Source organism: Mustela nivalis (genome assembly GCF_964662115.1).
Source record: "Mustela nivalis genome assembly, chromosome: 13".
Taxonomy (NCBI): domain Eukaryota; kingdom Metazoa; phylum Chordata; class Mammalia; order Carnivora; family Mustelidae; genus Mustela; species Mustela nivalis.
This window is the reverse complement of record NC_139032.1, coordinates 89,894,136-89,920,650: the sequence shown is the minus strand read 5'-3', so window position 1 is coordinate 89,920,650 and position 26,515 is coordinate 89,894,136. Positions and strand designations below refer to the sequence as shown.

At 58.2% G+C, this 26,515-nt stretch overlaps 2 protein-coding genes across 20 annotated transcripts in view; one reads left to right on the top strand and one right to left on the bottom strand.

Moving 5' to 3' along the window:
- Positions 1–839: 839 nt before the first annotated feature.
- Positions 840–10,596, bottom strand: SPACA9 (sperm acrosome associated 9). 18 transcript variants are annotated; one of them, XM_082696180.1, is made up of 7 exons: positions 10,412–10,596; positions 9,978–10,049; positions 9,663–9,785; positions 8,649–8,841; positions 5,072–5,252; positions 2,588–2,790; positions 840–1,927 (listed from the first exon to the last, which is right to left on the bottom strand). In XM_082696180.1, exons 5-7 carry the CDS (start codon positions 5,213–5,215, stop codon positions 1,594–1,596), a joined length of 681 nt encoding a protein of 226 aa, XP_082552306.1. In that variant the 5' UTR covers positions 5,216–5,252; positions 8,649–8,841; positions 9,663–9,785; positions 9,978–10,049; positions 10,412–10,596; the 3' UTR covers positions 840–1,593. The 18 variants fall into 18 exon arrangements, with proteins under 18 accessions (XP_082552306.1, XP_082552307.1, XP_082552295.1 ...); XM_082696181.1 differs by having other exon boundaries at positions 8,690–8,841; XM_082696169.1 differs by lacking the exon at positions 9,663–9,785 and having other exon boundaries at positions 840–907; positions 1,780–1,927; positions 8,690–8,841.
- A 23-nt stretch (positions 10,597–10,619) lies between these two features.
- The window catches only part of AK8 (adenylate kinase 8), a 117,419-nt gene continuing 101,523 nt past the window's right edge, over positions 10,620–26,515 (top strand). The window contains exons 1-4 of one of the 2 annotated variants that reach the window (XM_082696132.1): positions 10,620–10,803; positions 13,127–13,211; positions 17,987–18,036; positions 20,337–20,450. In XM_082696132.1, coding sequence (XP_082552258.1) covers positions 10,720–10,803; positions 13,127–13,211; positions 17,987–18,036; positions 20,337–20,450 — 333 coding nt within the window. In that variant the 5' untranslated portion in view covers positions 10,620–10,719. Of the gene's footprint in view, positions 10,804–10,832; positions 11,413–13,126; positions 13,212–17,986; positions 18,037–20,336; positions 20,451–26,515 lie in introns of those variants that run through there. The other variant, XM_082696133.1, reaches the window with a different exon arrangement.

Here is a 26,515-nt window from a genome sequence, read left to right as displayed (position 1 = left end):
CTCCAAGCCGGGTGGCCTGCAGGGCCCGTGCTGCTGTCCTGCCTCGTGCTTGGAGTGCACTCGCCTCCCTCTGGGTTGGCGGGCTATTGGCTTTTAACACAGGCCTTTCGAGGGGCGCCTGGGCGGCTCAGTGGGTTAAAAGCCTTCAGCTCAGGCCATGATCTCAGGGTCCTGGGATCAAGCCCCGCATCCGATTCTCTGCTTGGCAGGGAGCCTGCTTCCTCTTCTCTGTCTCTCTGCCTGCCTCTCTGCCTGCTTGTGATCTCTGTCTGTCAAATAAATAAATAAAATCTTAAAAAAAAAAAAATACAGGCCTTTCAGGTGCCCAGGTGACACGGAAGTCATCGAGAGCTTATTGGTCACGTGCTGTGAGTGTGCCAGGGAAAGTGCAGCCGGCACCCCCCGCCTTCCTTCCCTTACGCTGTCGGGTTTGGAGGGAGGCGGGGAACCACCTCAGACAATGGTTCGACCAGCCTGGCCTCTCCATCTCGTCCTTGGAGCAGCCACTTCCAGCTGCTCCGGAAGCCGGTGTGCTCGGCCCGTGTTAATGGCAGAAGCAGCTCTCGGAGAGAAAGACTCAGAGGTGGCAGTGTTTATTCCACCTGGAAAGCTCAGGTGTCTGTTCAGATTCTTGTCTGAACAGCTTCTAGCTATGGAAGGCCAGTCAGGAGCTGGGCTGTGGCCTCGACACGAGCCCCTAGAGCAAGAGTCTGCGGTGGGTGTTCCCGGCCCGTGCTTCCGTTGCTTGTGAGGCCACCGGCCAGTGTCCTCTGAGGTCTGAGGGTGAACGTTGCTCTCTGTAAGGAATAATTCTCAGGAACCCGAGCCAGGCAGAAAAGTGGGAGAACACTTTTTATTCTTGTCGGTCGCCCCCGAGGAAGCAAGAATACAGAAGCTAGGTCGCCCCCTGCGAAGGGAAAAGCCGACAGTCAGCCAGCACTTCCAGCAAGCTCAGAAGCCAGAGACACATTTTAGAACGTCGGGGCCGAGACTGTGTTGTGGACAGCAGGACACGGTCCTTGCACAGGAGCCACGAAGTCAGAATTCTTTCAGCTTCTCTCATGGTCTCCCTCTCCCAAGTAAAGGAGAGCAAAGGCAGGTTCGTTCCCTTTCGGGCTTTGGCCCGGAGACCTGATCACACCGAGGAAGGCCACTGTGCTGGCCCTCCGCGCCCCCGCAGGCCAAGTAGCCGGGCCTTGCCTGCAGTTGCCGCAGTGGCGGGAAAGGTGCCGGTAGGCCTCCAGCTCGACAGCTCAGCCCTAAAGCCGGACCTGCAGCGTGGCCAGGCCTGGCCGGGTGCGGGCTGGGAACCCCCAGAGCACCCAGGCAGGCCGCTGGCCCCAGCTCTCTGCAGCCTCCCCGGGACACCCTCTTGCAACAACACTGGACGTGGGGTCCTTGTCGCTGGCACAGAACTTGACACTCAGAGGTGGGGAGAGCTTAGCAGTGAAAGAGAGGGGGAGAGGTTCTTGACAGTACATTGGGCAAGCTCTCTGTGGCGGGGAGTGCGGGGGCCGAAGGATGGATCAGCCAGTGGAGACCGAATTAAGTGACCAAGCGCCCTACGGGCCGCGCCAGGTTGCCGGCTCTGAGTTAGAGTCTCCCGCCGGGTGGTCTCCAGGGAGGTTTGGAACATCCTCTGTCCTTCCCCCTAGGCCTGGGGCTGTCTTTTATAAGTGGCCTACATTTGTGCTTTCTTAACCGAGGCTGGGAGCCTGCGGTCCAGGGAGGACGAGCGGCCGCACCGGCGGCTTCCTGGTGTGCCTGGGTCTCACTCACGTGCTGTAGGGCTTTGCGGGGCAGCTTCTCCGAGTGGGCGACCCACTCTTTCATTAAGTCCAGGACGATGGGGATGAGGCTGACGACGCCTCCGTAGTGGTTTCTGGCCTCGTCGCAGCTCAGGTGGTTCACCACGTCGTGCGGGTACCTGCGGGGCGGCAGGAGGGGCTCCGTGCAGACCGGGGCAGGTTCTGGTCCTGGACGCCCCTCACAGTCCCCGGGGGAGGCTTCAAGCCGTGCAGGCCTGGCCGCAGTCTTTACCGAACCGTGTGGTTCGGCGGGCTCGTGGCCCAGGAGCCCCAGCTGATCCGGCCGCGAGGGGCAGGACTCAAACCCCTGTCAGGGACGCTGGAAACCTGTAACTGCTCCAAAACGTGCTGGTTCGTCCCGCCGCCTCCTCTCCAGCCCGGTAACTCAACAGTGTGCTCCAGAGCAGGGCGCCCTGGGCTGAGGGCCGCCAGGGCATGGAGTCGGAGCCGCACACACTGCCCTAGTTGGGGCTTCTCAGTGGGCTTCTGGGAAACTTGGGCCCTGCAACCCCCTTCCCTTTGCCCAGTGCCAGGTCCAGGGAGAGGGCTCAGGTCCCGCTCTAAAGCAGCCTGTGGGGTTGGCCCCTCCAGTAAGCCGGTGGGCCTGGGTTTGCCACTGGGGCAACGGGTCTGGACCGTTGCCACAGGCTCTGTCCGTGGGACGTACCTGCCCTCTCCCCGGAAGCCTGCTCCCTCCTGCGGGGCCCCTCCCGTCCCCGCCCGCCTCGCTCCCCTGCGCCATCGCACAGGCCACTGGAACAGGCCCAGAAGCGACTTACTTGGCTCTGAGGCTGCTCAGGTCGTTGCTCTGGCTAACGAGGGATTTGCATTTCTCAAGCAGGTTGTTGGTGACCGGGGTGCCAGAGTGCAGGGCTTCGAAGTGCTGACACAGCTTGTTCAGCTCCGCGCAGATGTCCAGGAACATGAGCAGAATCCGCCGGTCCGTGGAGTTGTTGCAGTAATGTTCCGTGTAGCTCTGCACCTGCGAGGGCATGTACGGCGGGAGCTCGGGGCACCGCCACGCCCCAGCCCTCCCACCCTCCCGGAGCCGCGGGGACCGGTCACCCCAAAGCGTCTAAACGCAGAGCCACTGCCTGCAGTCACACTGACGGAGGGTCCCGGGCGCCATGCAGGCCAGGCCTCGCTGCACACAACTCGCTCCCTGAAACCCCACGCACCGGGCGCCTTCTGCAGTTCTCAGTTTGCCCGTGACCGTCGGGGGCTCCGAGGTGAAGAACTTGCTCTGCTGGCAGTGAATGTGGCCAGGCGGCACCCCCTGCCCCGGCTCGGGCTCTGAGCCCCACCAACACCTGAAGCAGAGAGCACTGCTCCCTGACCTTGGATGCCACAGGCCCACGCGGGACCCACTGCGGGGCACGGAGAAGACACTAGAATCCTCTGAAGATTCATTGTCCTGTGTTTCCAAGGCAGAGGAAGGCGGGGACAGGGGAGCCGGGAGAGGGTCATCCGTAGAAGAAAATGTAGTCTTTACCTCACACCACATGCCCCGACATCGACTCTAGGAGGAAGCACTGAAGTGCCAAAACAGAATGAAAGCTCCCCGTGACCGTGTTCCGGACGCAGGAGTTGGGACGCCTTTCTCAGGTCATTAAAGGTGTTGAGAACAGGGAGACGGCTGACCCACTTTCAACCCACTCCTTGGCGGGGAGCCGAGGTCCTTCCTGGGCAAGGGCTCTTCCTCTCTAGGCAACCTCGGGCCCCGCTGCCCCCATCGCTCTGGTTCTGAGGTCAGGCAAGCCAGGAGGCCTGGCCTTGGGCCGAGGAGGAACTGGTTCCCGTCCAGGCAGGATTCACCGGCCCATTTCCTAGACACAGGCCCTACCTGTGGCGAGTGGGTGGCCGGGGGATTCACCTCCCTCCCCTAGCAGCCAGAACATTCTATGTCTACACCAGGGTTTTCTGGCTGCTGCTGGTTGCCCTTCTGTTGCCGGGGGAGGTCTTCCTGAGCGGTTCCGAGTGCAGCGGCTCTGTGCTGGGGCAGAGGCTCCAGCAGCTTCCCTATCTGCCGCGGAGGGCGAGGGGGGCCTGGCCCGCAGGGTGACTCCAACAGAGTCACTGGGCTACTGTTGTGTGTGTGCGTCGGTCACCTCTGGGTAACCCAGGTCCGGGGATGGCAGGGTGAGGCCCCAGAGTCCACACTTCCCCTGGAGAGTCAAACCCTGGGGCCACTGTGTACCAAGAGCCTTTGCTGAACTGAAGGCGAGAGGGCCACTCCCTGTGCCCATGAGGGGCTGGGGCCGCTGAGCGCTGATGCAGAGTCGAGCAGAGGCGGGGGCAGGGTGAGGGTCTCAGATGCTCCTTCCTGACACTGAAAACCTGTCCAGTGGCCTTGGAAGTCTGAGCCTTTGGGGAATGGGCCACAAAAAGGATGTAGCTACTTGACTTCCAAATAGTTCAGGGGAAAGAGGCTATTTTCTATAGGTTTAAAAAATGTTCAAGTTAAAAAATCGAGAGGGGCTTTTACATCTATTAGAAGAAAGTTTCTGAAGGATGCTGCTGGCAGGGCTCCTGCTCTCTGTGGGTCTGTGCGCTTCTCCTAAGCAGGTTGGAGCTCTAGTGCCCACCCCCGCCCCACCCCGTGAGCCGCTGGCCTTCTACACGCTGACTCGTGGGCCCGCAGCATGTCTGCAGTTGGGACGTCCCTAGGTGTGCACTACTGGCTGGAAGGTGTGCGCTACTGACTGGAAGGTGAGCTCAGTCTCGAGGCCTCCAAGTTCTGCAGAGCACACTGGGATGGCAGCTAACCCACGAGGACACCAGGTTCAGTGAAAAGGTTTGCAGATGGGGCTAGAGGGCGGAGCAATGTGCTTGGCCCCTCGCAGCTTCTCAGACCCCACTAGTGTCGGACAGCCAGGACCACAGGCGTCAGACGCTGGCTGAGTCTCCCTCGTGATCTCCCTAAATCCGCAAACGCCCCGGAGGTTCTCACTCTGCAGCGCAGACAACCGGGCACAGGTGCCTCCGGGCTGGCGGTCACAGAGGGCACGTGGTGCCGAGCCGGGACCTGAACCCTGGCCGCCAGTCTGCAGCCCGTGTTTGTAACCCCTCCTCACAGGCCTGGGGAGGGGACGCCTGGCTCGTTCCACTAGTTAGGCTGCGAGTCCCGTCTCTGGCACAAAGCTGCTTGCCCGCCCCCCCCGGGCCTCAGTTTCATCTTTTAAGCAAGGTATTGCCCAGGAAACCTGCGCCTGGCAGGCCCCCAAGGGCCCGGCCCCACCGCCCGTCAGCCCGGGAGCCGCCACCTGTCCGATGCTGGAGATGGGCCGGATCTTGTCATGCGCGTTCTCCCTGCAGCGCTCCAGAGCGGCGACGAAGGTGAACTGCTGCTGCTGGAAGAGCTTGTACTTCTGCTCGATGTTTCGGAGAGACTCCTTCACCTCGTTCATGGTCGTCCTCCGCCGTCACTCACAGGAGAAGGGGGATCTGTGCGGAGGAAGAGCGCGGGGCTGAGGCCCCCGGGCACAGGCTGCACACCCAGCTCTGGAGTCCCAGACCAGCCTGCCTAGGCCCCCTTGAGGGGGGGGGGAGCACCGTGCTCACTGCAGATCCTCCAGGCTGTTCAAGACAGAGCAGAGCCTGACCCACGTCCCTGTACGCTCCCAGGACATGTTGTCATCAGCTGTGACTTTCTTCCCTCAAGTGTGGGCAAGATTACTCTGGTCCCGAGTTTCTCCAGTCCATGGAGACACGCACACACATACACACACACAGCCTCCAGTGCCTTCCTGTGCTGTCAGCCACAGAGGGCATCACAAAACACATCCCAGAAAATTAAATCTGTGACTATCCCTTTGGACCAAATCATTTTAAAACATCTGCCTCTTTGCAATTGGTGGGAAAGTCTAGGGATTGTTTCCAGTGGGCCAAGCAGAGGAAGAGCCTGTACTAGGGGGTCGAGTGTGGAAAGATGCAGTTTCCCTGCTCTGTGCTTGGGTCAGGAGCCCTGATCTCAGGCCAGCACATTCTCAGAGCAGGGGCTGGCCCTCAGCAACTACTCCCTGCCTCCCACGTGCATTGCGGGAATGAGCCTGTTGGGAAACATGAACACCGCGGGGCGTGCTCTCTTTTGGTGCCTCACAGACTGTCCCTGGTGTGGCTCAGGTAGTCCACAAGGTGTCTAGAATCTTCTGTGAACAGAGAAGGCTGTGGCTTCTGCTCTCTGTGACATCATGGTTTTGCTGAGCCCATGCCAGAAGCCCAGGTCCCAGGTCCCAGAAGGCCAGAACCGGAAGAGAACCCAGGCGGTGAACGCCCCCCCTTAGCTCTGGGGGTGGGCAACTGAAGTCCAGGTGTCAGAGCGAGCTTGTCCGACACAGCCTAGGTCCCAGGCTTCCTGACACTGAACCAGAGTCCTCAAGGCTGCCCCAGCCGCCGCGCCTCCGCCACGAGGCACCTGCACTTCCTGTGCCCTGCGTGAGCGGGGTTCAGAGGAGGCTGAGCCAGGCTAGGGTCCAAGTGAGTCGCTGCAAGGGCCGGGTGGGGCCGGAGACATCCCAGGCTTCCCGGCAGGTCCCAGGTAGAGAGGAATGAGCCCGAGGGAGACAGGAGGCCGTTTCTTTCTGCTGTGTCTCCCTTAGCATCCGGAACCCATGGCAGGGCTGGAGCAGGGAGGGCATCTCCGTGCCGAGAAGACGGATGGAAGGAAATGCAAGAACAGACGAGAAGGTGGCCTCCAGGACGCACTGGGGGAAGGGGGCGGGATAACGGTCCCCTGTGAACCTCATGGGTTGGGAACATTCAGGAGCCGTGCCCAACTCCGCCCCCTATCCCCACCCTGGGGGCCACCATGCCTGTTCGCTCCCTGCGACTGCGGCTCCATGGGGGTGGGGGACCTGGGCCAGGGCCGGGAAGGGCGCCGGTGTCTCCCACTCAGTCCCTTGCCCATTGTGGGTGAGCGGGAAGGGGAGCCTGGGTTGTGGGGAGGCGGTGGGGGCCCGCTGTTTGTCAGACACCCGGACCACCTGCCGAGGACCCCTATCCCCTGCCCAGAGGCGGTGGGTTGGACGTGGTGAAATGCGGCAAGGTTTTAGGGTGGGCCCCCCATGGCATAGGCTCACCAGGTGGGTGAGGCCGGTGAGCCACGCAGTGTGAAATTTCGGGGGACACCGCAGAGCCCAACAATTGAGCCAGGTAAAAATATTTCACATGCTACTTGAAGAAATAAAAGTTAATACCAAAAAAGTCCACAAAGTACCTGAATTTTACATAAACGCAGGAAGGGATCCAGGGCTGGGAACAAGCAATATTGATCCCGTCTTTAAATTTTTAATAGTCGACTCTCGATGGATTTTTTCCATTTATTTTGATTTTTTTTAAATGTTATTCGTCCCGATTACAGGGCCTTGGGGCCCCCTTCACATTCTGTGCCAAGGCAACCGCCTTGTCTCAGTTTGCCTAGTTTGGGCCTGGGGCTTACAGGTGTCGTGGGGCTGAAGGCCTAGAAAAGTCGGAGCCCAGCACACAGGTGGGTCTCTGGGGAGGAGGGGGAGCACGCGCTCTCAGCCTGGCCTTCCCTCATTAATACTCAGTGCTGTGGTGGGTGGTTAAGAACCCAAGCCCTGGAGTCCCATAGTCCCGGGTTCAAATCCTGGTTTCCCTACTTCTTGCCAGCCTCGGGGTGAGCCTCCAAGGGCCAACATGCTGTTGGGAGAGGACAGGGCCAGCCTCCAGCCTTGAGGTGGTGAGGTGGCAGGTGGCAGGTGTGGAGCCCAGGGCCTGGAATGCGGCAGTGTCTGGTTGCCAGGGCGGTCAAAGCGCTGGGGTTACACGGTGTGTGCACAATCACGGGAGCGTGCCACGGCAGGTGTGCTGTGCACCCTGAAAGCCGCAGAGGCTGCTGAGGGCTTGACCTCAAAGGAGAGAGAGGCGGGGAGGGTGGGCAGAGGGGCAGGGACCCTGGCTAGAGGCTGGGCGGGGGTTATGTGGCAATATTGTGAGCAAGCACAAAAGGCACTGGACAGGGTAAGGCCGAGGGACCCCGAGTGCCAGACAAAGCTAGGAAAACCACTGGAAGCCAAAAGGGGTAAGAAGCATGTCATAAATTCATTCGTTCATTCATTCTGCAATGCCTCCCATATGTAAGACACCATTTTGAGTGCTGGGTATACACAGCATCGAGACAAGATCCTCTTCCCTGGAGGGATTTTTATCTTTCAGAGTGGGAGGCGAAAAGTAATGAGTAAACAAACCTTGTTTTAGATGCTAAAGAGAAAAGGAAGCAGGGCAGTGGGACGGGTGTGTTGGGATGAAGGGCTTCACAGTCTACAAGAGGGTCCTTTGCAGGAGGGATGGGGCGACTAGCGCCATGCTCCAGCCCTCGGGGAAATCCTCAACACCCACCCAACCCATCTAACAGCAAATACCCTCCAGGGGGCCCTTGGACAACCCTGGCCATGCATCAAGTCCTCACCTATGAAGGAACCATGATTATCCACAAGTGACAGATGACAAAGCTGAGGTTACCCAGCTAGGAGAAGTGAGCAAACCAGGATTCTGCATTCAGCTCTGCCTGACTTAGAGTCTGGGCTTTCGGACAGCTCCCTCCCCACTCTGTGATGGTCCAGAGACAGACATGCCAGACATCAGACTGACCAGGGCTGGGAGCAGGTGGGTTGGCTTGAGGGAATACCAAAGTCCTGAAAAGCTGCCTGAACCCTCCTACTGTCCCACCTATTGGCTGGACCCCTGGGCCTTATTTCCACTCCTGTTGAGACTTTTCTCTGTTCTCCATCCCCTACGGGGCTTCCCTATGTGTCTGACTTCCTGCCGCCCTCCTGGGGCTTCCCGGGGCGGTTAAGTTCTCTAAGGCTACAGCACTACCTTGGCTGGTGGCCCCAAGAGCCCCTGAGAGCAAAACTGACTTGGTTCTTGATCCTAGCGACTTGTGACATGCAGGCCAGGAATGTCCTGAGAAGAGCTGTAACAAGCTATCCAAAGTGATCGGCCCTTGAACAAGCCTCACTGCAGCCAAATCAGTGTGGATGAAAGGCACAGAGTGCAGGCACTTCTCGATCTGGGGGAGGAGGAAGGAAAAAATGATTACCCCATAGGTTTTAGGCTTTAATTGATTTGTATTTTTCCAGGCTGCTAAGGAAGATTAAATCGTGGTACGAAAAGCGCCTAAGGCTTAAAATAAATGAGGAGAAAGGCAAGTCATTTCAGAAATGTCCAGGAAGCAAACTGAACCTCTCCAGTGCAAATTGAGGGTTTGGTTGGTGTGCTCTTTGTTTGGGGGGAGGCAGCTCCCTCTTCTTCCCTAGCTGTCTCTGCGGTTGGCTTTCACGAGCCAACCCAGGTGCATGCCTTGAGGAAGCAGCTCTGAGGGGAGGAGGAGGAATGGCAGCCTTTGCCATTGGAGGGCACGTCGCTGGGCAAGTGGCTGGTGGTAACGGCTTTGGCTAGGAGTCAAGATGCCAGTCCTGGCTCTGCCTTTGCTTAACAAGTGAACTTAGCCAAGAATTTCCCCCTTTCTGGGCCTCCGTTTATGCAGCTGTGAAATCAGGGGGTTTGGATTAGAAGATCTTCAAGGGGACTTCTGATTTTAATGCTTCACGGTCAAGAACTGAAGCATTAAGTCATTCATGACTGGAAGTCACTCAGCCAACTACTTTACACCATTCCGATCCTCCAATTTCTTAGTGGTAAAATGGGAATGAAAGTACCTACTTCTCAGGGCAGGTGCAAAGGTCAAACGAGGTAATATGGCTAATAGTAGCCCCTATGCCTCGTGCACTTCCTACACAGCAGTGACCCATACTTCGGGTATGCTAGCTCCGGAATCCTTCCTATACGCCCCACCTCACAGCGGGGGAAAGAGGCACAGAGCCGGCTCACCAGGCTAAGAGCCAGGACTTGAACTCGGGGCAATCTGTACTGACAATGTCAGATGTCCTGTCTGACTGTCTGTCCATAGTTTTGTTAAGAACACCGAGGGCTCAAAACCAGGAGTAGCTCCTCCTAAAAATGGCAACAGACAAAAGCCAGAGCTCCCAGTTCAGTGCTGTCGGACGCCAGGCTGCCCTGACCCACCGGGACTGGTGGGCCGCCCGCGCTCCCTCCCTCCACCACGTCCCACCCGACCCCGACCCCCTCCCTTCCCTTCCCCCGGCCCGCTTTCCCCTGGCTGGTGCTAGAGCGCCCTTCACTTACAGAGCGTTCTGAAGCTGGAGTGCCTCCGCGGGTGTCTGGGGCCCCGGAGGGGCGGGGAGGCCCTTGCCGGGGCTGGGGAGGCGGATGGGTGGGGTGGGGAGGTCGGTGAGAAGGGGCGGGGCCGCGGCCCGATTGTTCCCCTGGGTGCCATAGCAATCGGGTCACGTGGCAGGCCCGCCCCACCCCGTAAGCCAAGGCCTCCGCGTCCCAGGGACTCCCCTACTTCTTCAAACCGTTCCCCAACTTCTATTCATTTTAAAGACGGGGAAACTGAGGCCCAGAGAGCAGAGCTAGGCGGCCCTCCGAGCTCCCAACGCCCGGGTCGGGGTGCGACGGCGGAGCCAGCGCAGGACCCGCCTCCCGTCCCCTCGGTTCGGGGTCGGGGGGTTGACGTGACCGTGGGCGTCCCAGCCCCGGGGGTCCTCCCGAGGCACCTCTGGTCCTAGAAGGCCACTGCTGGAGCGGCCCGAGGGGTCCTGCTGAGACGTGCAGACGGCGGAGCGAGGCCGGCGCGGGGAAGCACCTGCCCCGGGGAAGCACCGCGCCCCGACGGCTGAGCGCGCGGGCGGAGCAGCCGGGGACCAGGCCCCGCTCCAGCCTGCGGGCCGGCGGCCGCGCGCTGATGACGCAACGCGGCGGCCCTAGCGACGCGGTCTCCAGGGAGCGGGCGCGGACTGATGACGCGGCGGCGCGCCGGCCCTAGCGACGCGGTCTCCAGGGAGCGGGCCCGCGGCCGGGCGGCATGGACGCGACCACCGCCCCGCACCACATACCCCCGGAAATGCCCCAGTACGGGGAGACGTACCACGTCTTCGAGCTGATGCAGGTGACCGGGGCAGCCCCGTCCTGTCGCGGCCCCGGGCGCCGGCCGGGAGCCTCCGTCGCGAGAGCGGGGTGCGCGGCGGCGACCCCGCCGCGGAGGGGCGTCCCACTCCTGTACCGCCGGGCCCCGAGGGGTGACTCGGTCGGAGGACGCCCTTGCCCCTAACCTGCGGACCCAGGACGGGGGAAGGGGGCGGGCCACCCGGCCAGCATTGGGTCCCGGCTCCGGGCCGGCCGCTCCATGGCCTGGACCAAGTCCCATTCGCTTCTCCGTTCGGCAGCGGTGCAATGCCAGGTTGCAGGAGCTGGTCTTCGGGGGGCCCCTCCCGCACTGACAGTCCCCAGCCTGTCTGCAGTGGTGGTTTCTGAGCTGCGGAGTGTCCGGGCTCAAGGTGACATCGCCGTCCCCGAGACGGCTGCCTCCCGGGACAGCAGCATTTCGCACGTGGCCCGTCTTCATCAGGGCCAGGAGTTCCCGCCGCTTCCAACCTCTCCTGCTGGGCGTCTGACTCCACTGGGCCCTCTGGCCCTGGGTGCACTTTGGCAAAGCCCCGCTTCTTCTGGTGGCCCTTCGGCACCTCCCAGCAAAGGCTTTCGGGAGCTGCACTGAAAGGTCTGTCCCTCCGACGTTGTGAGGGCCAAAGGGAAGCGGGGGCCCAGTTTCCAGAGCATTTGCTCCTCCAGATACAGCCTATCCCCAGAGGGGTCACCCGTGCTCTTTGAGCCTCTGACCCGCACATGTGAGAGCAGAGCTCAGACAGACCATCACCGTGTCTCCAGCAACCACAGGCTTCCTTTGGGAAGTGTTAACTGGCAGAGGGAGGGAGAGAGAGTTCTCTGAAACCAAGCAGCTTGTCTAAGACAACGGCCACAGGCAGGCTGAGCAGCTCCCCAGGGGCGCGGTGTCTCCTGCTGGTGGGGTGGAGCAGTCCGCAGGCGCTTTCGCTCCAGGATGTCGAGTCCTTAGTCATCTGTGCGTGCTCCCTCCGTGGGGTTTACACTTTTTATTTTCAAATAATTTCAGACCCAGGGGATGTTAGAAAGATAGTACAGAGTTCTGAGGTACCCTTCCCCAGTGCCGCCTGCGAAGACCATGGAGCCTCACTCCTCGGCATTCACAGTTGTACGAGACAGTTCAGCAGATGGAGTCCTTAACTGGATCTCCTCCGTGCTTACCTGCCCTTCTTACGCTGTTGTGTGTGCACGGTTCTAGGACGTGTTACCACGTGTATCGATTCACAGAACCACCACCACAATCCCACTTTCACGCAGTCGTTTCTTGAAATCAACCCATTGAAAAAGAGTTAACCTGTTTTACTTCCTGCTAAGCAATATCCTTGATATCTGAGGTTCCCTGATACACATTCGATACACAACTGTTTAATAGTGAAATAAAACCACTCCTCGGTGAACCACCTAGAATCATCTCACCCTGTCTCCACAGTGAGAGCCGACTAGAGGCCTGGGCCAGCTGGACCTTCCAGCAGCTGGGGAAGCCAAGGCTTGGGGAAGGGAAGGGACTGGCTGGTGAGGTGCAGAGGGGAACTAGGACTTCTCATGTCCCTAAAGGAAGTTTCTTACTGCACCAGCGCAGATCCTATTACCTTCCAGTTCTTTCTGTGCCTCTTGTTCTGGAACCGTGCAAGGTGCTTTTCCTTGGAATTAAATGGCCAGACTATCCCAGGACTGTTTAGAGCCCAGGCTGGTAAATATTCTCTCCCACCCCGGAAGGACACGGGTAGCAGTGGTGGCCATGCGCCCCAGCAGACATCGGCTTTGGGCACCTACTGTGAGTGTGCCCAGCACCGGGACAAGGGTGAGGCAATAACGGGGACACACAGGGGCTGCAGGAGCATGTGACAGGATTTATCTAGTGAGTGTGATCAGAAAGGTGTGTTTTCATGGAGACTGGAGGACTCAGGGGGACAAGTGTTCTAAGCTGAGGGAACATTTGCTAAGGCTCTGAGGAGCACACGAACATGGTGCATCACAAGAACTGAGAGAAGGCTGGTCTGGGCAGCACAGATGGACAGAGGGGAGAGTGGGCCCGCCTGTTTGGAGGCTGGGGTGCAGTCCTTCCACGTGTCTGCCTGGCGATACCCTACGGCCCTTCCGTCATGCCTCTGCTCATGGGGACCCAAGCAGATGGCACCTGGAACAGGGGCGGGATCCCAAGTTCAAGGCAGGTTTGGTGGATGTGGTGGAGAAATCAGGCCCCATAGCCCATATTGGTAGCAACCAGGATTCTGGGCGGCCTGAGCCTGAGCCTGGGGATCTGGATGCCCATGCAGCTGTTAACCACCTGGATGTCTGCCCTGTGCCCACAGAACATGCTGGAGCAACTCCTGATCCACCAGCCCAAGGACCCCATCCCATTCATGATCAAGCACTTGCAACAGGACAACGATAATGGTGAGCCATTGGGCCTCCTCCCCCTCCCCCTCCTCCTGCTTGACAGCTACGAACCACTCCATCCTCCCTGTGTCTGAGGGGGGCGGGGCTGGGCAGAGTGGGGAGGGGTTTTGACAACTTGGGGTGGTGGCTGATTGAAAAATGCCTGCATTTCTTTGGGGGGGGCACAGCTTAAAAATTCTCTTGCCAAGTTATTAAAACGAAAACCTCCAAACGGCCCATGGAATCAATTATTAATGCTTTCGTGGGTCCCATCTGATCTCGCCTGTTGGGTTTAAGCTCTGTGATGACTTCACTTGTCAGGTGTAAATTTGGTTTCTGGGCTACCTGGACAGGCCGCACTTGGGTCTTCCTGATGGTCTCATGACTGGTGCCCTTAGGGAGTGCCAGAGCTCCCCCAGATGTCCGTCCAAGTGCTGGTCGGCTGGACCCAAAGCCAGCGCTCAGGACCAGGGAGCAGAGTGGGGGGCGCTCCATTCCACGGTTGATTTGCCAAGTGGAGGGAGGCTCATTCCCGTCCCGTGTGAGCTGTCGGGGAGAACGGGTGGCTGGGAGCTTTGATGTTTCTTTCATTGGCGCTCTGGCCGCTTTGAAGGAGATACCAGCATACCCGTGAAATTAGCACTTGGCGCAGCTGAACGGGGCAGAGGCCTGAGATGCCCCGTGGTGGGGTTTGCACACCTAAGATGAGAGTGGACGCTGAGCAGTTTAAAAACAGCTGCAAAGAAAGGGTGAGAGGGAGGAGACCCCCGGCCTGCAGGTGCCCTGGGCACAGCTGGCCTTTTCGGCATGCCCCGCCCCCCGATCCTGACCTGTCTCAGGCTTGGCTTTTGAGCATCAGAGGGGCTGCTCGGGGACCAGGGCCATTTCAGCCACCTGAAGCAGAGGCTCACCGAGAGCACAGCCGTGCCCGCCTTCCTGAGCCTCTGGTCAGGGAGACTCGAGAATTGGCGTTGGCTGTGAGCCCGCTTGCCCCAGGTGGGTGTGGAGCCAGGAGCACGGAGGGCCGGGAGAACCACTTTCTCAAGCTGTCCACCTGGCCTCCTTGTGTTCCTGGTGGGGTGACTGTGCCCCACAGAGACACCCCTAAGAGGCCTCTGTTCTCTGATGGGCTGTTTATTACCCGGCACAGGGGTGCAAGGTGGCTGCGTTCCTTCCCGGCGGTCCTGCCGCAGATGGCAGTGTCCTGGCTCGTACACCGGCTGTGCTCGGGTACGGGGCTGCAGGTCGGCGGGGTGCCGGCGGGTCCCGGAGCCTGCCTGCGGGGAGGGGCGCAGGGGCCGCTTCCTCCTGCTCATTTGAAACATTCCGCTTTTGGGTCCACGTACCGGGGCCCCGTGTGCACCAATGCCGAGCCCCAAACCTCATCAGCGCCCCCGCGGGAAGTTCAGGAGCTGAAATTTGAGGCCGGTTCTCACTATACCTCCGTCGCGCTCCTCTGCGTGCAGACCCAGTCATCAGCCTGCCCGCCTCACCAGCACCTTCTTGTCGTGGGCTCGGGGCTGGCCTGACCGCCACCTCTGCTGCCTCCCCTCTGCCTTCACCCCCTTCCACCGTCCTCAGCACCCCTCCATCACTCATCACGCTTGCCGAGGCCACCTGCCTCGGAGCCTTGATTCCTTGTCCACACTACCCTGTCCTGTTGCTCCTAAGCAGCGCCAGGAACGCAGACGCGCCCCATCTGACTCTGGCCGGGGCCGGCCTCCTACTCTCCTCAAGAGGCTGGACGCAGGGTTTTGGGCCTGATACTCTCCCAGGGAGCAGAGGTATTGGATCCCAGGAACCACGGTTTTGGGGGCTTGATTTGTTCCCGCAGCCCTCCGCTGCCTCTCCCAGGCCTTAGGCTGGCCGCTCTTCTGAATGTTAGAACATCCTTGCCCTTTTTGCTTGAGTCCCAACCACTAAATGAAGAGCAGAGAGGGACACCTGTGGGTTCCCCCTGCTTCCCACACCCAGGCTTCTGCCAACAAGGGAAGCAAAACGTGGGGGAATGCGCGGAGGCTGGGCAGAAGAGCTTTCCCGAGTTTTCTTGGAGTGGGGGAAGCCGAGAGCCGTCTAACTCCGCTCTCGTGTGTTCTGGAAGAGGACAGTGGACAAGGGGAGGCCTTCTGACGTCCAGTGAGCATTTCCAGTGCCCTGGGCCGGTGAGTGAGGTGGTCTTGCCTCCTTCCAGCCATGCAGGGGCCTATGTTTACTGGAAGCTGGCGCTCAGCTCTTCTGCTTACTGGGCATGGTGTGGTGTGGGCAGAGGTTCCCGCGGCCGGTGGCTGGTGTAGAGGGAGCGAAGGCTCCAGACTCATGCCGGTGAGCTTGCACAGGAGGCAGTGAGGGGAGCCCCCAGCACGGGGCTGGCAGCCCCTTCGCCTCGAGAAAAGCAGATTTAGTACAAAGTGAGCATTTACAGTAGCCCTGGGCAATATTAAAGCAGGTGATGGTGTATATAATGGTATGTTGCGTTTTTTATCAAACGTTTGTCCAAGAAAGCTGTGTATTAGAGCTCCAATACCTAAGGGTTTTCTTGTGAATTTTAAATCATGCTCCTAGTTAAACCTCAAAAGGATCTGTGGATGGAAAGGTTTTTTGATTTCCTTTGAAGTGGTTTGAAGAAGTTGATTACTCCTGGCAGTCAAGCAGCCTTTTATGACACTGTTTATAAATAATTACTCATGAGCAGAGCCGGAGTTCCAAGGTGTTAGATTTTAAGAAACTGAAATTAATCACATAAATGTGTGTGAGAAATTAGGTGGGGAGAAAGGCCGTGGATGTTCCCCTTTTAAAGCATTTTCATAGATGTGTGCAATTTGGGTGCCACTTACTAGAGTCCAGAAGGGGAGGGTTTCCTCAGCAGCCCGGGAGCCCCATGACTTTGTGGAGATGGACGCCTGGCTTGGGAGTCAGCTCATTCCCCAAATGTTCTTGTCCCCCAGCTCATTCCCCTTCTCTTCAGGCTCCGCAGGCCCGAGCTTTGAGGAGCTTGAGCAGAGACCTGTGGCTTGAGTCCCAGAGAGGCTTCTGGGCAAAGGGCACGGGAGCCAGACCAGTCCCCCATGGCTCTAGCCCGCAGGATACTGGAAGCTGTGTCCACCGTCTGGGAAGGGCGGGGAGCACCAGCCGAGCCTGCCTTGAAGAGGAATGAGCGTGCAGGGGGTTGCCAAGCTGGAGTGTGGCAACATTAGTCCGGGAGCCTGGGCTTGACGAGATGCCCCTGGTGCTGCCTTGTCCAGAGCCCTCCTGCCCCTGCATCCCTGATTCACATCACCACCAACAGGAAGGATCTGGGGCTTCTAAGAAGCGAGTTCACACATCATCGGGACTATGGACCAGGTTTATAAGTGTTTAGAAACGTAGGAAACAACAGTGCTCTAAAGCAATTAGTTGGGGACACATAAAAACCAAAGAAGCAGTGAGAACCATGACATGTGTCCAGGCTGTCATGTTCAGAGAGCAGTTCCCCGGTCAGGGACGGGCACGGGGGATGGCCGCTTCCTCCGGTCGGTTCCCGTCTAACGCAGTTACCCACGCTCCGTCCTGCTTCGCTCGGCAGCGTCCCTCCTGGCGCCGAGCAAGGACGAGGTGCTCCAGGAGCGAGTCAGTGGGTCATCTGAACCTCCATATTTTCCCTGAAAGCGAGAAGGTGCTGTGAATCTGGACAAAAGCCTGGGTGGGTCATCGGTGTGCTGATGATTAAATCATGGCCCAAACTAGCTCCTTCTCTGTGTCCACTTCCGAACTAAAAGGTCATGCGTGTCCCTCGTCCCCTGCATAGACAAGGTGCCCTTCTGGTGGCCTGGCAGGAATGGGCTCTGCATGTGGCCATCCGAGGCTCAAATGAGTCGGAGTATACACCGGTTCGTCGTCCTCTTGGCTCAGGGGTCAGGCCAATAGTGGTGAGGGGACAGGTTTGCTTTCCCAATGTCTGTTCCATGTTCCTGGCTCCCACATTTAGGGGTGCAGGGGGTGGAGGGGTGGCTCAGTCCGGTGGTACTCGGAGGAATCCGCATGGATTCATCTGTCCAGACACCACGTTCTGATTCCTGTTTGGACCCAAGAACACATGCCTTCCGGTGCTTTTGCAAGGATGCTGGTCTGGTCGTCCAGTGGGCCAACACGGCCAACACCGACTCGTTGTCCGGGAGCCGCTTTAGGAATTCTGGGGGGCCAACAACCTTCCCGAGCCTCCAGCCTCCCACTGAAGCAAGCCATTTGCATAGAAATGCCCACATTTGAAAACAAAGACTTTGCCTATCTGGGGTTTTATAAATCTGGCCCATACACTCCAGGCTTTTTCCCATTATTTCCCTCTGTAAAATGATGGGGAATACAATTTGCTAAATAAAAAGGCATAAATATATATATATATATATATATATGTATATACATATATATATATAAAAGCTTGGAAGGTGGATTTACATAAAATACAGCTTTATTTGAGAGCGTGTCCCCAAGACAAAGTCCCTGTTTAAAATGCTTTATGGTGTTTGAAATCCCAGTTGTTCTCGATATTTATTAGTTTGGCAAACAAGTTACCGTGTCCATGTCCCCTTGGAGACAGAAAAATAAACCATCTCAGTGATCACTTTCCTCTCTAAACAGAGAGAGTTCGCTCGCTGGTGTGAGCATCTCGGAGCCCCTGCGTTACAAACGACCCTGTCACTGGCAGAAAATGAAATCCGGGGGAGGAAAGAAATGAATGCGTCGGAGCACCGCGGCACCGCCCCCCGAGGTTGCTCTGTCATTGCGGGCGGTGACATTCAAATCTTTCTCTCCCACAGTGCCGAAGATCGTGATATTAGGTCCACCCGCCTCGGGGAAAACAACCATAGTAAGTGAATCATATTAAGTGTCGTAATACCGTAATATCTCATTTACCTGCGGGGCTGGAATGAGGCTGCCCCTCAGCGGGTTTTCAACACCACCGAGCTTTTCTTCCTCCTTCTCCTCTCCTGCTTCTTAACTTACTTTCTCATCACGAGACGCGGCATGGCGCTGGCAGAAACCCTGGAAAGCAGAGGACACGAGGGCATCGCTCCCCGCTCCCCGGCCAGCCAGGGAGGAGCGCTGTCTCAGCCGCTGGGATGTGCCCTCCAGGGCGTTCTCAGGCCGCTGACACCGTTCTGCACACCCTTAGTTTTACGTCCTTCGAACACATTTCTTCTAGAAGTGGACCAGAGTCGAGAGACTTTTGACACGGACTCTTGAGAGTCACTCTTAAGGTTTTAATTATGAAAGTTCAGTCCAAAAGGCATGGAAACTGCACCATAGACACTCAGACCCCCGAATCCCAGATTTTACAGAATTTCTCATTTGGCCACATGTGCTTTGAGGATACTCTCTCGACTTTAAAGGTGCAGCAAACACCTCCTCCCACCCCACCGTTCCTTGTCTTTGCTTGGAGACAGCCCCAGTCCTGACGGGTCCACCTCCTCCTGTCTGCGGTTTTGATCTTAAACCCCGTGTCAGTGCTTGGGACAGTGGCTGCCATCTGAGATGGAACTCTGTCTTCTATTCTTTATTTTTTTTTAAGATTTTATTTATCTATTTGACACAGAGATAGAGAGGGAACAGGAGCAGGGGGAGCGGGAGAGGGAGATGCAGGCTTCCCGCCGAGCAGGGAGCCCGATGCGGGACTTGATCCCAGGACCCTGGGATTATGACCTGAGCTGAAGGCAGAGGCTTAAGAACTGAGCCACCCAGGCACCCCGAACTCTGTCTTAAAAGCCTGGCTAGTGGACTAAGCGAACTGGTCCTTGCTGAGCTGACACTTTCTTTTCCTGGAGGAGGAACTCGAATGGCTGAGCCTCACCCAAGCCGACCCGCGTCTGCTAAGCTCTGGCATCATTTCTATCCTAGTGTCTGTCTGTCTCTCTGTCTGCCCATATGCCCATCCCTCTAGCCTTCTGCTTGTTGGTCTATCTGTGGTTTTTCTACTGTGCCCCTCAGGATCAGGCTGCCAGGTTTCACTCCTATCTGCTGTTTCACTGCTAGAAAACTGCTCCCAAGTCTGACAGTCGCAAGCAATAACAGGTGCTTTGGGAGAAGCCGCTTCCAGATTCCCCTCCAGACCTGCCTGATCAGAATCTCCCGGGAAAGGCACCCCCACCCCTGCCCCCGGAGCCTGGAGGAGCCGCTGCTGGGCTGGTGGCCTCTGCACTAGACGGGCAGTCTCCCAAGCCATGTTAAGGCTGAGTCAGGTCGCTCAGGGTGAGGGGTCTTCTTTGGCAAAGGGCCTTTGTCTTTGAGACATTCAGCACTCTGGACCCACCATGCTCACCCCGTTCTGACCTCTGGCAAATTTGCTGGGTAGAATTCCGCAGACGAAGATGGCTTTGCTCATCAAGGCCCAACTTGGCTGGGGCAACCCACTTCGCCTCCTGGTGAGGTCAGGGCCCACAGCACGTGGCTGGTGTTTGAGCTACAAGCCTTTTGGTGAATTCGCTGTTCCTGCCTCTGACCGCTACCTGGGGACACACAGACTCTAATTTTGCAGGAAGATGACACACAGTAAAATCCAGACAGAGCCCTAAAAGGCTTTCATCACTGACATCTCCCGGTACAAGCAACAGAGAGAATTAAGGTTCATACTTGCCCTGGGGGACTTCAGGGCCTTCTGACTCCTCCTGATGCTGAAATGGTCATCAGTATAATCTTGGCATTGAGAACATTTTATTGCATTCTTATTCCGGGAAAGGCATTTATCCATATAGAGTATATATAGCCATCAATGGACGAAACACTCATTTGGCTAGACTAGGTCATGTCCCGATCTAAGGAACAATGAGTGAGTATGATCGTGACCCATATTTAGGTCCTGTCCCTGCATTTCCTGTTGTAAACCTTCTGAGGCCCACAGAACTGGGACAGGGATGCCAAGGGAGCTACAGACATGGCCCGTCCTTCGGTTTTCTAGGGATCACTGGCTGCTGGGAGAACAGAGAGCACTGAAGCGGCATTCTTGGGCTGGGAGGGACCTTATGGGCTTGTCCCCCCGTGGTGGCCTCCTTCCCGCCAGAAATCATTATGCTTCCGGCCGTTTCTAGTAGAACGTGGAAGGACCTGGGCATTTGAATGGAGTCCCCCCATCCAGCTTTCACGACAATGTCCTTGTCTTCTTCCTTTCTTTAGGCGATGTGGCTTTGCAAACACCTGAGCACCAATCTTCTCACGATGGAAAACCTGATCGCCAGAGAATTTTCCTCACTGGCTGCAACTGCTAGGAAGCATTATCAGACCACGAAGGTAGGACTGGCCCCGGGGGCCCGGGTGGGGGCGGTGGCAGGCAGGAAGGGGAGAGGGGGTGACAGCTCCCACAGCCCCCCCTCCCCCCACCCCCCTGCTTAGTTTCTGTTTCCTCGTGGATAAAGTGAGGGGGGTGCTGGGCAAAATGAGGTAGAGGCGTGGTGTGACGGCGGGAGGAGACGGTTCTCAAGCAGGGCACATCCTGGTGGGGGTGGAGGCGAGGGCGTTATGGCAGAAAGGGTCACTCCTAGAGTGAGGAGGCCGCTCTGTGCTGATGGAGTGGCCTGCACCCGCTCTTCCCAGGGTCAGCCCCACGGCGCCAAGGCCCAGGGGCAGGGGCTTCGTCCACAGATGATGGCGCGCCCCCATCTGGACGGACGGGCAGGGGGAGAAAAGGCAGTCGTCCGGAGGTCTCAGCCCTGGGAGGACCAGCACGCTGTACCTCCGGGTTTCCTCCTGCGGCCCTGGCGCTGTGGGGCGCTCTGTGGCACCCGGGTCGCCCTCCCTGTCCTCTCTCCGTCTCGCTCACACACAGCTGCGGGAGGCACCCCGGGGCACTCGGGGTTCTGTTCCTAAAATCTCCCCAACCACATATTTGAACCCTTTTATTCTGAATGGAAAGTACAGAACTTGGTTATGTTGTTTCCTTCCATACAAATAGGAACTTTGAAATGTTTTTTCAAAATCCTCTCTGGACTGTGGGCAGATCTCTTAGGCCTTTTGAGCGGCCATCACAAAGCACCACAGCCCGGGTGGCTTGGCAGCTAGTTCTGGGGTCTGGGGTCCGAGGTCATGCTGCCAGCAGAGGCCGTGTCCCGAGAGGGCTGTCTGCTCCCTGTGTCCTCACACAGTGCAGAGGGCAAAGGAGCTCCCCGGGGTGTCTTGTTTCAGGGCAGTAATCCCATTCACGAGGGCCCCACTCTTACGACCGAATCACCTCCCCGAGTCCCCCCAGCCCAACACGGTCACCTCAAGGCCCTCCTACTCCCTGGCTCTGGCTTGTGGGAATCGGTGTGCTTAATGGGGGGGGCGGTGGACACTGGCATTTGGGGGTAGAAACATGGTTGTAGAAAGAAAGCGGTTCTCATTTTCAGATAGCTTTTCAGGGTAGGGGAGGTAAGTTTATTTCGAGGATAAAGATGCTTTTATCTGGTTTATCAAATTCAACAGCGGAGAGGATTTTAAAGAAATTCCTCCTGGGTTTCGTTGCGCTAATTATCGGCATATTTCAGACCACATCGCCGTGCTTTCAAGGGTGTCTGGTTGGGGTTTCGTGGTTCAGAAGCACGGGGGAGGGAAGATGAAAGACAAGGCCATCAGGACCGATCAAGGAGTAAAAAATCCTGAAGGGCCAGCACCGTGTGCGTCGGGCAGCTGCGCGTGGCCTGGCCACAGGTGGCCGTCGCCAGGCATGGCCTCTCCTTAAGGGTCGTCTTTCAGTCACCTGTGGATCTGGAGCTTTGCACATCTCTCTTTGTAAGTAGCGGAAATACCTTCAAATCCCTCCTCTTCTGCTCATCTCGGTTCTGCCCTCCTACTTGGAATTCTTACGCGTTGCTGGTGTTAACGAAGATCTCCTCATTTTAGGCATCTCCAGATAGTTCCCTGTCTGGAAATACTTCCACGCCCCTCCTGTGTGCTGTGTGCTCTCCTGCAGTGCCTCGGGAGACCCAAAGATCAACTCCTCCTCCTGGCCCCGGGGAACCCCAGGGGAGGAGCGGGGTGCCCAGGCTAAGGGGCACGGAAGCCTTGTGCTGTCGGCGGCTTGGCTGACTGCGTCACCGCCCCCCCCCCCCCCCCCCGAGCGTTCTCCGACCAGTGATTGACTCGTAGGCACGGGCTCTCGGCTGGGAGAGCAGATGGGCTCCGTGGGGCCTTAGCCACAGTCATGCTAGGAAAAGCCTTCTTAGCCTAACTGCAGGGTTCACGGGAAGAGCCCAGAATTAGGCAAAGGGCCACCAAATCATGCAGGCTGGGAGGGATTGGACCAGCTTTTTTTGTTTTTAACTGTTTATTGTAAAATATTATGGTGTGACTCCGAGGCAGTGAGAAAGGCCTTAGAACCCTCACGGGCCCATTGCCGGCTTCACGCAGCCTGGGCTCCCAGCCATCTCGTTCCGTATGCTACCCTACACCCCCGCCCCTGGGTCATGAGAGCAAACCCAAACGGCATTGCATTTCATCCGGAGTGGTTTCAGTCGCTATCTGCTGGGACACTCAGAGCATATGTAAAAATGGAGCCCTGGGGCACCCGGGTGGCTCAGTCAGTTAAGCATCTGCCTTCGGCTCAGGTCATGATCCCAGGGTCCTGGGTCGTGTTGGGCTCCCTGCTCAGCGGAAGCCTGCTTCTCCCTCTCTCTCTGCCTGCCGCTCCCCCTGCTTGTGTGCTCACTCTCTCTCTCCCTCTGTCAAATAAGTAAAATCTTAAAAAAAAAAGAAAAGAAAAGAAAAGAAAGAATGCAAACTCACCAGTCTTTCTTTAGTATCCGGTCAGGGTTAGGCTCTCCCTGAGCAGACAGCTTTCTCGAGGTCCTCCAACCCCTCGTGCCCTCTGCCTGGCCCCAGGGCACTCTGGGTGCGCACACGTCCCTCAGCAGGTGCTTTCTCGGCTCCTCTCCACCTCGACCAAGGCCACTTTTGCTCTCAGCTTATCCTGTTTTGTCATGTCCTTTTCTCTCAGCTGCCCACTTTGGCCCGTTCCCTAAGCCTGCCCTCACTGGCTGTCACAAACACTGGGTAGGGGAGCCCTGGGGGCGGGCTGGGGAGCAAGAGGGCGGTCCGAAGGAGCCCAGGGCACAAAAGTGAAGGAGGCACCGGCAGGTGCTGACCCTGCGCTTGTCCGAGCCTGAGAGTCAGCGTCTCCTTGGACTCTGGCCGGGGCTTCTGGAAGCCTAACCCACCCAGGACCCAGTGGAATTTGGGAAAACTGAGTCCTTTGGGTTTCTAATGACGCAGGACGTGGTAGGAAGAAGAGGGTTATTTCTCTGCCGCAGAAGCTGGGTGTGGTTGCTCTGGGATATTTTAATTGCTAAGGAACGTTCTTACTGAATCCCTGCAGGAGGACAGATGCTCGAGAAGCTTCCTGGTCCAGAAGTTCCATCTTTGTGGCCCACGAGCCTCTTCTGGGCCCTGCCGGACTCAATTGGTCTGAATCCTGATGTGTGGGGCGGCGTTTCAGACGCTCGCCAGGGAATTCTAACACAGCCCCCACCCGCCGCTCCCCTTTCTCAGTGTGGTTGTCACTATACAGCACAATTGTCACCCAGTCAGGGTTTCCTGGGCATGTAGCTGTCATATTAGGTCGCCACAGCCAGTTTGTGGAATGGATCAGTGATGCAGGCTCTGAAGGCGGGTCAGACGGGAGGGAGCCAGAGCGGGGCTCTTCCCAGCTGCAGTGTCGGTCACTCCTTTCAGTCCCGCTGACAAAGTGAAGATCCGGTGCAGCCCGGTGCAGCCATGGCCCGCCTGCCAGGGCCGCTGTTTCCTTTAACATCCAGAGAAGAGAATGTGCGCCGTCTGGCCCTGCCTCCGTCTACACCCGGCGATGGAGGGCTCTCCCGTGTCGCTGAGGATGTCTGGGATCACCCCAGTCCCGTGGGTGGCCTCCGCCTGCTCCCGCCATGCCCTCTCCAGGCTCGCTGCTCCGTGTCCCGCAGGCCACGCTGAGACAAAGCGCGCGGGGCTGGAACCCTCCGCGCTCTCGTGTCCTTCATCTGCCACTCCAGGCGGCGGTGCGAACGGGCCTTGCGGAAGGTTCCAGGTTCCAGGAGGTGCTGCCTGCGGCCCGTGAGAGGGCGTAGGTCCGAGGGCCGTTCTCTCTGTGAAGTCCGTTGGCCTTTGTCACTGCAGGGTCTCTTCTGGCTCGTGTCATCCCAGCGAGGAAGCCCGGGTGTGAGCAGTGAAGGGAGGTGCCCGAAGGGGCAGAGCGGGGGTTCCACCTGCCACCACTCGTGGCCGCCTGGGCACCGCAGCAAACCCGCACGTCAGTCCGTGGGGGGCACCTCTGAGGTCGGCTGCTCGATGGGCTTCGGGAGCTGGACCGAGAGGAAAGGTCCAAGCCCGCCCGTGCAGCCAACTCTGCCCGTGATGAGAAGCAAGCAGGGAGGTGAGAGGCTGGAGCCCTGCGTCTGATCGGGGCCTGCTCTGTCCCCGGCGGCGGTGTCACAGGGCTTTGCTGGTTTGTCCCTGATTCTCCCCACAACACCGGGCCTTGGGGGCTGGGGTGGGAGCACGGCAGCGCTCTGGGAGGAGGGAGCCCGATTCCTACAAAGACAGTTTGGCAGGACTTTGAGAGGCGCCCCCTGGAAGCCCGTCGCTGATGTGACACATCAAAGCTGGCACTGAGACAGCGCCAAGGCAGGGAGCGGCGGGGGGTACCCAGGAGGGGCTGTGCTCAAAGTCATGGGCCTGTCCCCTGCTGGGCAGGCCCCGGCAGTGCGGTGCCCCACCCGGACCTGTCTCCTTTCAACCTGTGTTCTTTGGCTGGCTGGCAGCTCCCCCACCCCGTCTCCCTCTCCCCATCACCCCTGCCCATCCCAGGACCTGTTTGCTGCCTTCTGAATGGGTGCCGTCAGGGACGGGAGACTAATCTCAAAGGGAAACGGCCCTCAGCATGGAAGCTGGCTCTGCCTGGGGTCAGCAGGGGACATGAGGGGACAGGAAGGGGCCACTCCCTGTTGACCCCCTTCCCTCGCCAGCTGGGGTAAGTTCCCCAGGAGTGCTGGGAGGATAGGGGTGGGGCAGAAAGGCGCCCTCCCCAGCAACCTCTCCCGTGTGGGGGAGGGCTCTTGGGTACTTGAGTTTGCTTTTAAGACAGTGGCCCTCCGGGGGTGGTCCCCAGACCAGCAGCCTCAGCGTCCCTACCTCGAGGGCCCAGGCGGATCTGAGCGCATCAGAGCTGAACCCCTTTGGGGACTGTTCCCCCACCGCCTGCGCCAGCACCCTGTTCCCTCTCTCTGAATTGCTCTGTGGGGAGGAGCAAGCTATGCCGGCTCGCTGAAGCAGGGCAAACATCCATGGTTAGAAGTGGCTGGGCACCATCTACTCCCCACACCCTCACTGCCGGGACACAACGTGAGGCGTGGGCACACACTGGCACGTGTACCCTTTCTAAGCCAGCCTGGGCAGCGTACGGCCTGTTGGAGAGGCTCTGGTGTCCCGGTTCTGTTTCTCCAGATGCTTTGACGGCACTCTAGGCAGACATGACAGCATTCCCAAGGCGGGATCTGGTCTCCAGACCCTCACAGTTGCTGACTCTAGAATGAAGGACCTAGGCTTTGCTCTAGTGTCACTGAAATGTCACCATTAGCCCTAAGGATACTTTGGGCAATTGCCTCCCCCTACCCCCTGCCAGGCCTACATGGTCCCACTCTGGGGTTCCCCAGCTTGCAAAAAGGAGCAGAAGGTAGATTTCTCACTACCTGAGCTGGGCACCTCTGTGTGAACCCAGTGCACACCCGAGGACCCTCATGTGCACCGGGCAGGAGCCCCTCCCCTCCTGGGGGCCGGTCAGCCCTGACATAGCTTGGGGAATGCTGTCCGGGGCTGGCCTGGGAGTATGCTTTGGCCAAGCATTGGGGTGTTTGTGAAGAAGCACCAGCTTTTAGGGATCTTAGGTCAAGGGGACACGAGGGAGTAGGTTTTCCAGGCATCACCTCTGGGGCATTCAAGGTTTTGTTAGAAACATCAAACTTGGTTGTGAAAATTGGGATGCTGATTCTGGCCAGAGAAAGTTCAGAAGAGGGACAGAGGGTCGGCCGTCCTGAACTTCCTCCCTGCACACCCTCCCCGCCCCCCCCACCCGTGCCTTTGCAGGGCCCAGGGAGAGCAGGGTGAAGAGGCAGGGCTCTGGCTTCCCTGCTTGGGTTGAAGTTCAGCCTCTGCCCCTCCCTGGTTGGGAGGGGGCTTCACCTCTCTGAGACTCAGCTTCTCTATCTGTGAAAAGAGAGTACAGGTTGTCCAGAGTTATAAACATCGAATAATGTGGCTGGGCACAGTGCCCAGCTCAAAGGGTATAATCAACAGGTCATCAATACTATTTATTGAATGTATTCCGGAACATGACG